At 43.7% G+C, this 11,759-nt stretch overlaps 2 protein-coding genes across 2 annotated transcripts in view; both read left to right on the top strand.

Moving 5' to 3' along the window:
- Nucleotides 1-1,665: 1,665 nt before the first annotated feature.
- LOC101328623 (protein FRG2-like-1) lies at nucleotides 1,666-3,289 on the top strand. The gene is made up of 5 exons (XM_019927435.2): nucleotides 1,666-1,817; nucleotides 1,935-2,017; nucleotides 2,138-2,218; nucleotides 2,451-2,528; nucleotides 2,820-3,289. Exons 1-5 carry the CDS (start codon nucleotides 1,666-1,668, stop codon nucleotides 3,287-3,289), a joined length of 864 nt encoding a protein of 287 aa, XP_019782994.2.
- A 3,441-nt stretch (nucleotides 3,290-6,730) lies between these two features.
- The window catches only part of LOC141275655 (uncharacterized), a 52,915-nt gene continuing 47,886 nt past the window's right edge, over nucleotides 6,731-11,759 (top strand). Inside the window, 1 exon segment of the mRNA XM_033844092.2 lies at nucleotides 6,731-6,852. Coding sequence (XP_033699983.2) covers nucleotides 6,802-6,852 — 51 coding nt within the window. The 5' untranslated portion in view covers nucleotides 6,731-6,801.

Below are 11,759 nucleotides of genomic sequence, written 5' to 3'. Positions count from 1 at the left end.
ATAATAAAAATTAAAAAAATAAATATCATGAACTCAAGAGTTAAAAAAAAAAAGATGCCTTATCAGTTCACTGGGCATTTTTGTTCCCTTTGCCCTCGAACACAATGCAATCACATGAGATCGAATCATGGGGGTCAATGGGAATTGATCTGGCCGGTCTCTCACCCACAAGACCTTAAGAGATATTTATTTCCTGGTTACTTTTCTTCTGCATTTTGATTTGATCACATATGTATGTATCTGATACAATCAACTATAATTTGATATTTCTCATTCCCAAAATTTTAAGAAATTCTAACATATACGTACATACTTTGAACACCATATATCATTTTCTGCAAATGTAAAATATTTATACACATGTCCTTATACTGTCTAATATTTTGTCAGGACTTTTCTCCCAATTGTTTTGGAAAAATCTCCTTTTTACACATGTACCTATAGTTCATTGTGTTTCACCACTGTTTGTAATTTTTGTGTGTCAATGCACTGGACTTTTTGGTTATAATCCCTGATCCTATTGGTGAGCATTTATGTTTTTCCTTCCACTATCAATGCTCCCATGAATACACTTGGGCAATCTCCTTGTTGTTATAAACAGAAGGTGAGAAGTTGAATTGCTGAGTCATCATTTTCACGCATCTTCAGGTTTAGTTTGCATAATCATGTATCTCCTGAAGTGGTCAAGCCCAAAAATCTCACTAACTCCAGAGGAGAATCTCCAGCTCCCCACATCATAGGCACACTGGGTAACATCTGAATTTTTTTAGTAGTATGTATGTGAAAACTTGGTGGTGTTTTTATTTGCATTGACTTTATTATTAGCAATGCTGTATGCAATGTAACATAGTTTTCATCATATGAGTTTACTAACCTGTGAATTGTTTTCCAATTTATTGTGAATAGTTTCCTTTTGTTTTGAATTGGTAGAAATTAAACTTTATATATCTGGATACAATTTCTTTCTGAGTGATGGGGATTATAAGTAGGTGGTTCCATTTTGTAACTGCTTTTAATGATATTTTCAGACAAAATGTACCAGTTCTAATGTTATGAGAAGTAATTTTGATGTAGGAACTTTGTTTAAATCCTGGCTAAAAAAAATCAAAACCAATAAAATGTGTTTGAGTAATTTAGATTTAGAAGAATGTGAATATGAACTGGGTATTAAATGATATTTAAAATTTTTTGAAATAATTTTGTGTTATAAAGCCTGGGAGTCTTTTATTGTCTTTTATATCCTTAAATGATTACTTCCTAGAACTGATTTGATGGCTTCCAACTTATTTATTAGACAAATACATAATTCTACGATTTGCATTCAAGTCTATCATCTCCATGTCCCACCTAAGCCCCACCCAAAGGAGAAGTTTGAGATGTATGATTCAAGACTGGAAAAACATTGAACATTTTGAAGAGGTCTTAAGGGTGAACAGAGATTCACTTTCTCTTCCTGTGTCAGGTTCCCCCGTACAACCACAACCAACAAGGTTCATAATCTCGCACCATCTCAGGCTGGGATAAGTGATAGGGTTGTACAATCCAATCAGCCAATAGGAACAAGCCACGCCCCATGAGGGTCTAATAAAAGGCAGGCACATCGCGCCTGTGGACACTTCTGACTCGGAACCGCTCTGAGAGAGGACCTTTCGTTTGGGCTTCAAGATGGAATCGGGCACTGAAGACCTACACCCGCACAGCCCCTCCATGGAACACCCCACTGACCAGCCTCCCGTCCAGCAGGACTCCATGGAAGAAAGGGGCTCAGATGTGGAGGACAAACTATCCCAAGAAAAAGGCAAGACATTCTCTTCCCAGTGAAGAGACAGCCACGACCAAAGCCCAGATAGGGTCCTGGGCTGTTTGTCTGAGGCTGGAAGGAGGGATGGAATCAGGGACACCGAATTTGTGTTTTGTTGGGATTTTATTTGGAGATCGGTGATGGGAGACGTCCCCCAGCCCTATGGGGGCTTTGAGTATCCTGGCAATGATCCCCCGGAACCATATTATTGCTCCAGTTCATGTGTCTGAATGCCCTCGGTAGAGAGAACTGCCCACAAATACAGGCTAGGGATGGACTAAGGGCTTCTGTGTCCCTCGAGGGAGGACAGTCATCTCAATCCCTCTTTTTCTCCAGGGTCAGAGCCCAAGACAGATGAGGAGGAGAATTCAAAGGAAAACGAGACACAGGACAGAAACAGCTGCAGTACTCTGTCAGGTAAGATTTCGCTTTTCTGGGGAGGAGGGACAGGGCATATGGAGTAAGTCAGTCTCCCTGGGCAGGGAAGTGGGTGAGCTTTGGCAGCCAGGCCTTGCACATCCTGGACTGTAGGATGTGCAGCTGGGACACGAGCTTTGGTTGGGATCCTGGCTCCTTGTGTGTCCGGGATAGGCTAGGTTTCCAGCGTGCCGGGTGCAGGCAGTCATTCAAACTGTCACTTGATCCACAGATGCAGAACGCGGCTCCAGTCCGGAGAGCTCCAGGAAGAGGAAGCTCAATTCCAGGGACGGCACCTGCGAGAGAACAGGTAGGATCTTGCTTTTGGGTCCCCAGGTGTACAGAGAGAAAAGCAGGGAACCTATCCAGTGTGTGGGCACAAAGGGCCGTGTTCGATGGCTGAAGCCGTTTGGAGACTCTGGGATCCAGGGAGCATTGGAAGGCCCAAGGTGGGCATAGCATCACCTCATTCTAGAGCTGAGGGGGCAGGGCAGGAGCAGGAGAGAGAGGGGGTTTACGGAAGGGACATTGTGAGATCCTGGGAAAGGGGGTCCATGAGAATCGATGTGGCAGGTCTCTCACCTACATGCTTGCTCCGCAGGGGCCTCTCCAGATGAGCGCAGTGCGACTTTGGAAAAGAAGAAACAGAAGGTCCTTGGCTCTGGCCACAGCAGGAAGAGTGAAGAAATCCGGGATGCCCGCCCCAGGAGGTCCCAGAGGAGGCGCCCTGGGCGCAGCAAGAGGCCCAGATCCAGGTCCCCAGGAGACCAGCCGCCTCCACTTCGGAAAAGCCTCTTGACCGCCCTGCGCTCTATGTCTGAGGCCATTTATCAGAACATAGTTAATGTGTACAATCAGAAGGGCTATTCCCCGCTGCTCTGGGAGCAGCTGGCCCAGCTGCGGGGGCCTCTGTGCACCGCGGTGCTGACCACGTACGCCATGGCCAACCAGGCGGCCTATGTCTTCCCTGCTGAGGGCTGGCTCGTCCCAACCCCACTGTCGGCTCCCTCGAGTCCAGCCGGGGATGGAGGAGAAGGTCCGTGCTCCAAGGACAGTCTACCTCTTCCCTAGACAGGCTGTCAGTGGATCAGGCTTGACTTAAACTAAGGGTACCCAAGCCTAATCAGCAGAGACTGCAGTTCTGAAAGAGAGCAAAGCCCTGCAACTGCCCAGATTCTCCAAAGTGACCGGCAGGGCCAAGTTTTCACACAGGGTGTTCCTCATAAACACTAGAACCTGGGGTGGTCATAGGAAAGGAGTTTGAAAACTTGAGTCAAAATGGTGAAATATGGGTTTCCTTGAGGACGACTATTACGACGCTTTTAACATTCGTGTTAGACAATTGATGCGCCTTAGGACAGTCAAGTTGCTGTATTAACCCCCCAGGCCTCTTGCCTCTCAGGAGCGCTAGCGCTGAGGTGCACATTCTACACTGGCATTATTTTATAGTGAGGAAAGTCAAGCACTATTTTATAATGAGAACAAATATCAGGGTGTAATTCACATGCATTTGCATACTTTAAAGTGTAGCAAAGTAAACATATATTCGTATCCTTCCCCTTTTATTTGGAAAAGGCTGTAGCTCTTCCCTCCTTCACCTCCAGTCCGTGCAGGACAGATATCCACAAACCTTTAATAACAATCCACCTTGAGAAATGTTTATATTTTTCAGTTTGATGAAATGAAGGTGACGCCACCACATGTTTTTGTTTGCTTTTTATTTACTTTAGATAAACTGGAAGTCAAGATATCTGAAATGTTTTTTGACCATGTGTATTTATTCTTCATCTGTTTCACCGTATGTACCTACTTTTAAATTTTCTCCTACTTCATAGATTTCAGTTTGTTATATTTCCTAGAGGATATTAAATATAATATAGATATAGTCATTGGCTTTATATTAATATATTGTTATATTTAATTCTATATACTCTTTGATTTGCATTTTACACTGGCATCATGCAGTCTCAGCATATAAATGTATATAATTTTTATGTAAGAAAAATAAAATTAAAGCTTTGACAATCTGTTTTAGCCTTTGCCTTATCATTCCCATGTCACTTAGTGATGAAATAGTAATGTTTTTCATGTATTGTATACCTGAATACAATCCCATATGGGATTAAGATCCCACATGGAATTTCTTTTATTGTATGTGTGGGTAGGGAAGCAGTGTTCTTTTCACCTCTGCTTCATCTCCACCTTGACTTTCCTACACCTACCAGCTATTATTGTACCTAAGCTTAGCAATTTATCATTCCAGTAAATGGGGCCAATTCAGTGATATTACATTACAAATCAGTTTGCACCCATGACATGGCTTCAAATTATACGAAATAAGTGATTACATATGTACAAACATTTGAATTGACAAGTTACACTTGGAAACTGAGGATGCAATTACAAAATGATGAAAGAAAATAAACTACTTAGGAATAAATAATAAAAATGTGTGAAGGCCGCCACTGTCTCCCAGGCTGGTGGGTTCACCAACCTGCAGCGGGCTGGTACCCGGGCGTGGCGCCGGGCGCCAGGGGCGACGGGAAATCCAGTTTTCCCTTGAATAAAGGACATCAAACTAGTTACTACATTGGGCTTCCCTCGTGGTGCAGTGGTTGAGAGTCCGCCTGCTGATGCACAGGACACGGGTTCATGCCCCGGTCCGGGAAGATCCCACATGCTGTGAAACAGCTGGGCCCGTGAGCCATGGCCGCTGAGCCTGCGCGTCCGGAGCCTGGGCTCCGCAACGGGAGAGGCCACAACACAACAGTGAGAGGCCGCGTACCACAAAAAACAAAAACTAGTTACTACATTGTTTTGTCATTTGACATCATTTTTCTAAAAAAAAAAAAAACAGTTGAAGGAATACATAGAGCAGGTTCTGGTAGGGTTCCTGGCACAGTAGCTTCTGTTCCCCAGCAGGAAACTCCCTCCAGCTTCTCTGTCCAGAGTTTTTAATCAGGGTTTTATTACCAGGCATGACCGGTTAAATCACCGGCCATGTGATTGAACCCAATCCCCAGCCTCCCTCCTCTCTCCAGAAGTTGGGTAGCTGCATGTTCCAATCCTCTGATCACCTGGTTGGTCTTTCTGATGTCCAGGCTCCCATTCCATAGCTTTGTACGGAACCCCCATTCAGAGTTGCCTTAGTATAATAGCAAAGACACTCTTATCATTCAGGAAATTCCAAGGTGTTTCTGTTTTTTTTTTTCAATTGAGGTATACTTGATTTACAATGTTGTGTTAGTTTCTGGCGTACAGCATAGTGATTCAGTTAGTGGAAATTCCAAGGGTTTCTGAAGTTTTGCACCGGGAGCCTGGGACAAAGGGGATATGTTTATTCACAACTGATAAATCAGTGACATTAAAAATTCAGAAATATGCCGAAGTGCATAAGAAAAGTTAATAAGCAGCAGAACTACACTGAAGATAACATCATTAGTAGTTGATATTTGGGAAATGGAAATTTCTATCAAAATGGTCTTACCCTTCACATCCTACAGCATGATACAACTCAAAGGAAAGAAAAATCTATACAGTAAAATACAAAAATATGGTTGAGGGCTTCCCTGGTGGCGCAGCGGTTGAAAGTCCGCCTGCCGATGCAGGGGACATGGGTTCGTGCCCCGGTCCAGGAAGATCCCACATGCCGCGGAGCGGCTGGGCCCGTGAGCCATGGCCGCTGAGCCTGCGCATCCGGAGCCTGTGCTCCGCAACGGGAGAGGCCACAACGGTGAGAGGCCCGCGTACCGCAGAAAAAAAAAAAATTATATATATATATATATATATATATATATATGGTTGAATTCCTTCCTAAAGTTTATTTCTCCAGCTCCTGACTATAGCCAACTCCTTGTTCACTGTCTCCAACGGAGTACCTCAGATAATGACAGGTTTGGGGTTGAAATTTTTCCTCACTGATCTTTTTGATGCCTCCAAGTGAATGGGGTACAGAAGTTTAAATTATGCTCTGGAGGGAAGTGAGTATAAAACTGCACATTCCGCACAGGCACAATTTTGCCTTTCCTGTCACTCCAGTTTCCATCACCTCTAAATCAAACCCAGGCTTTCGCTTAATTAAATAAAAAGCTGTAACTGCCTGGGGCCTCAGAAGTTCCGGGATCACGCCCACAACGTCAAGCCCCGCCCCCAAGGTCTCAGCGCTCGTGCCGCCCTTGGTGGTTCCTCATCTTCATCTGCTCGCTGTTTTCACGTAAACCGTTCTCAACTCTCCGCTTCCAATACAAGTGGCCCGCGCATCTCTAATCCTGCACGTAGCCTGGCTCCAAAGGACAACAGACACGTTCAAAAGATTCAAAGTAGAAACGCGGAGCCTGTCCGCAAGGAAGAGAAACAGACCAGAATCTTCCAGTGGCGGGTGCGGGGTGGTGAAGCTCCACCAGAGACACCGCCTCCACCCACCGGAGCGTCTGAGACGCGCCCCTTGACGGCCCCGGCCCCGCCTCCGGCCCCGCCCCCGCCCCGGTGCGCACGCGCAGTTCCCTGCAGACCCGGAAGCGGATCCCGCGGAGCGTCGCGGGCACTCAGGAGAGTTAAGTCTCGGTTTTTCTGGAAATTATGCTATGAGGTCTTCGGGCACTGCTCCACCACACCCGGCTTTCCGGGGTCTCCCGGTAAGTTAAAACCCCTGAACGCGCTCGTCGCTCTTGCTCTAAGTCTAATCTTTCGCCTGTCTCGGCGTCGGCAGAAGACTCGGTTCGGGTCCCTGGAGTCTGGTTCTGGTTCCGGTTAAATCGTTCTGAGGCAGGTACCGGCCCCAACTTTCTGCCTTCGGTCCATATAGACACTGACTTCCTGCAGCGATGTTTTCCTACTCTGACTCCCTTTCTCAAACCTTTGACTCCCGGCCCCCTTCCCCACCCCCATTCCCACCCCACCCGACCCTGCGTCGGGTAAAGTCCTGACTCAGGAGGTGGATTTGCGCTCTTCACCTCCCTCCCGGGAGACCAGTGAGGGAATACAGAGGCGGAAATATATGCAGCTAGTGAGGCATCAGAAATACTGTGGAGACTGACCACGACCACCATCCCCCGCCTCCCCCCCGCCCCCCGCCCCGCTCCAAATCTTACTCCCTTGGTTTGAATTCTCTGCTGGGTTATTTCGGTTCATTCGGTAGGGGACCAACGTCCTGTGCCTCACCAAAACTAAGTTCTTAGGTTTGGGTTTTTTTTTTTTTTTATTACAGTGATGAGAAAAATGAGAAGGGACTCCTGTCATGTTGGTTTCTAGTGTATGAGATACTGTCTGCTGTGTTCTGTATTTTTTTATTTTATGACTAACTGTATGGAAAGTTGTCAGGAAGGCCTTTGTCAGAAGATGGATTTAAAAAAAAAAAAAAGAAATATTGTGGAGAAAGAACAACAGGTGTTGATACAGAGGTTGCAACAGAGTGAGGCCAAACAGTCTGGGGGAGGAGGAATCGAGAGAGAGAGGGAAAGAAAACGATGCATAGAAGAGAGAGGAGGAAACACAGAAATGGTCAAAGGAGAAAAGAGAAGCAGAAGGACACAGAAAGACATACACAGAGAAAAAAGCACATAGTGGTGGAGAAAATGGGGTCCCCAAACCTAGGTGAGTATTGAGTAGATTGGACGTGGGATATTAAGTTCTGAAGTACTAACATGTGGCTCTATAATCTAACTTATGTAAAATTTATTGACTTGTTTTAATTATGCAGAAGACAGTTGCCAAGCTAGGTGTTTGAGGCGTCTGCATTTTCTAATCATTGCATCAGATGATAATTTCATTTGCAAGCCCTATTCATCCAGAAGGCAGAGACTTAGTCAATTCTAGGTCCTCCTCTTACCTTTCAAGAAATGGGGAAGAATTTCTTTCACCACTTGGTGCTTTTTTAAAATGGCTACTTTTGTTTGTTTTGTTTTTTAAAGATTTTTTTTATGTGTACTATTTTTAAAGTCTTTATTGAATTTATCACAGTATTGCTTCTGTTTTATGTTTTGACTTTTTGACGGCGAGGCATGTGGGATGAGATCGAACCTGCATTGGAAGGCAGAGTCTTAACCACTGGACCACCAGCGAGGTTCCTAAAATGGCTATCATTAACAGTACTGTTGCCCTCTCTCTTTTCTACTGTGGCTCATGCCATCCTTTTCTAAATTTGATGTATCCTCACACTTGTTTTAACTTTAATCTCAGAACCCAGTGGCTATTTTTTAAATTTCCAGATTATTTTCCCTCTAAATTTTATTGTTCAGATTATGAGGGTTTTATGCTTTATATCCTAACTTGGAACTGTTCTTTGATGTCTGGTCTGGTAGATAACTTTACAGCATTTCACTATGCATGTGGTTAAGGATGTCGATAATCTTTTAACACTCAAATCCTAGTTTAACCAGTTAGTTTAATATTTAACAGCTTTTTTCTTCCCTTAAGAAAAAATGCTAAATTAGTGAGCTCTGAGCTGAAGTCTGCAGCTAAGTAGATGTTCCCCTCTAGTCCTCTTTTGTCCTTTCTGTGCAGATGTTGAAAGATGGGCTGGATTGATGTGGAACTTTGTTCCAACAGAGGCCATGTTTTCATGATGAAGAGACTGCTTAGAGCTCATCTCCACAGGCGATCCTCTTCCATGTTCTCCTGCAGTAATAACTATTTATAATTTGGATTTTTTTTTTTTTTTGTGGTACGCGGGCCTCTCACCGTTGTGGCCTCTCCCGCTGCAGAGCAGAGGCTCCGGACGCGCAGGCCCAGCGGCCATGGCTCACGGGCCCAGCCGCTCCACGGCATGTGGGGTCTTCCCGGACCGGGGCACGAACCTGTGTCCCCTGCATCGGCAGGCGGACTCTCAACCGCTGCGCCACCAGGGAAGCCCAATATAATTTGGAATTTTTGATTCTGTTTTTTTCTGGAGTAGAGGAATTAAAATTAAATGTTTGTGTTTGATTAAACCCCTGAAAGAGAAGCTTCTCTCGCTAAGGAATATGAAAAGTAATCTGGAATTAGGACAAACTCTTTCTACTTAAACCTATACAAGCCACCACTTACACTCAGTTCTGCTCACTCAACTCAGGCTTCTTCAAAGTAACTTGGTTAAATTACTTCCCCTGTGAGTCTCATGCATCACCTATAACATGGAGAAATTAAAGTAGATCAGGTTTTCTGGGTCTGAGCAAGTGAGATCCCTGAAATGATTTTCAAAATTGGTCTTGTGTTTGCATTTGGCAGTTTTCTGGAATGAGTGACCAGTTATAATTAGAATTTGAAACGTGCCCCAGTCCTCCAACAAGTATGAAAAACTCTTAAGAAAGGGGCAGGGACATAGGCCCAGAGACAGAGGCATACCTTTCTCTCAGCTTTTCTTTCTCTATCTCTGTATCATGGGGAAGATCTTTTTTTAAGACTTAACATGAACATTTCATAGTGTATGCAAATGTCAAATCACTATGTAGTATATCCAAAATTAATGTAATATTGTACATCAACTGTATTTCAACAAAATAGGGAAAAAAACTAATATGACTTTAGAATATGTTGCTATAAGTGCAACATTCAATATCAATAACATAAACACAGATGGTTGGTCCTCCATCTCTTCAGTATAATATTATGTTTTAGACTTTGGGCCAAATTTTAGGAAGAACCTTTGATAACGTAGGATGCCTATATGAGAAAGCAGAACTGAGCCAGAGGACCTGAGACAACTTTTTGAATAATTGCTTAATTACAATCTTCACATAAACATTGGAGCACTATAACTGAGTGCAAAAAAACACAGTATTTATTGGTTTATGATGTTTGTCATAAAAAAATACACAGTATGTTTTACTGAAGGCAGAGGTTATGAAGAAAAGATTAGACCATGTGGAAACGTGTAGTGTTGGATGTGTTGCTGTGTGTGTCCACGCTAATCAGTATCAACGAGAGGATGAGTGGGCAGGTAATGCAGTCAAATGGAGAACAGTTCCTACTCTGATTGCATTGAGGGGGTAAGAAGGCTACTTGTTGAAGATAGAAAATACCTCATCAGTGTGGACTACCCTAGCTCCTTAGGTATTATTATATCCTCATATTTAATGACCTGGGTCCAGTCCCAGCTGACATAAGATCCACTTTTTAAATAGTGCTCGAGGTTGCACCAGTGGATGTGTTGGGAGCCACATCCTTGTACCTTCTGGTACACAGACAAATTTTAGCACTAGTAATCCAGTAGGAAGGTAATAAAATGATATTCATAATAAAATGATATTACTATGAAATAATATTGCTGTAAACGCAATGACATCTTCCAACTGGTGTATGCTTACTTCTGCTTCTGCAGTTATACCTCTGCTCATTCAGTCTCAACAACCTATTTCCAATAAGACATTGAAACACAGATATTTCTTTCTTAATAATTATGTTTTCATCGAGTGTTACATGATTAAGGATATCGTCTCGGGAGTTCCCTGGTGGTCCAGTGGCTAAGATCCCGCACTGCCAATGCAGGGGGCCTGGGTTCAATCCCTGGTCAGGGAACTAGATCCCACATGCTGCAACTAAAGCTTTCACATGCCGCAACTAAAAAGATCCCACGTGCCTCAACTAAGACCCGACGCAGCCAAATAAATACAATTTTGAAAAAAGGATATCGTCTTACCACTCAAACGCCTTGTTTCAAATGGCCTATAAGCAGACCCCACCGAATGATGAGGAGCTGGGTAAGTCAGTTACCATAAGGTGGGCTTTCAAATTATGTTCAGAAGAGATCTCAGGAGGTGGCTGCCAGCATGTGGAACCGAATGCAAGCTACCAGAGTGGAAAACATGTTCCCTGTTACACAGAGCTTACATTCTTTCAGGGAAAATAGATATGTGAATATTTTTAAACATACCTTGTTAAATGAAATAACAGAAGCATGCGTAAACTGCAGAGGTGAATGATTCTTTCTGGGTGGGATTAAATGGGACCGTTAGGGGAAGAGAAAGAATCAGGAGAGGCAGCTCTTACAGCCATTTCATCTTAGTTTATTTTTATTATTCAAGTTGGATTTAAATAGTTTATATTAATTCAACAGCTAATGAAGGAGAAGCAGCATTCCAAAATAAAGAAAGTAAGTGTATTGTCAGGGTGGAGAAGAGGATATTAGCATCCTGCAATGTTGCTTGGACGCAGAGCGTGACGCAGAGAGTGAAAGAAATGCAGGCAAAGCAGGGGTCCTGTTACCGGGGGACTCACGACATAGTCTCTCCTAAGGAGCTTGATTTGATCCTGTTGACACAAAGAGGTCATTGAGAGGCTAAAACAAGATACTAATAGGTCAGTGTTGCATTTTAAATAGTGAACTCTCATAAGTATGTGGATTATGGATTGAAGGAAGAAGAAATCACAGGCAAGGGAAACTTCGCAGATCTTTGAAATTATCTGAGTGACACGTGAGGATGCGTGTGGGGTAGAAAGTGTCATGTGAAAGGAAAGGATGAATTTGAAGCCTATTGAGAAGGTAGAGTCTGTGTCGTTTGATGATTTATTAGATGTAGGTAAGAGGAAAGGATGGAGTAATTGAAGATGATACATTGTTCCCTGG

Source organism: Tursiops truncatus, chromosome 19, assembly GCF_011762595.2.
Source record: "Tursiops truncatus isolate mTurTru1 chromosome 19, mTurTru1.mat.Y, whole genome shotgun sequence".
Taxonomy (NCBI): domain Eukaryota; kingdom Metazoa; phylum Chordata; class Mammalia; order Artiodactyla; family Delphinidae; genus Tursiops; species Tursiops truncatus.
The sequence above is the reverse complement of the archived record's forward strand: the minus strand, read 5'-3'. Positions and strand labels throughout refer to the sequence as shown.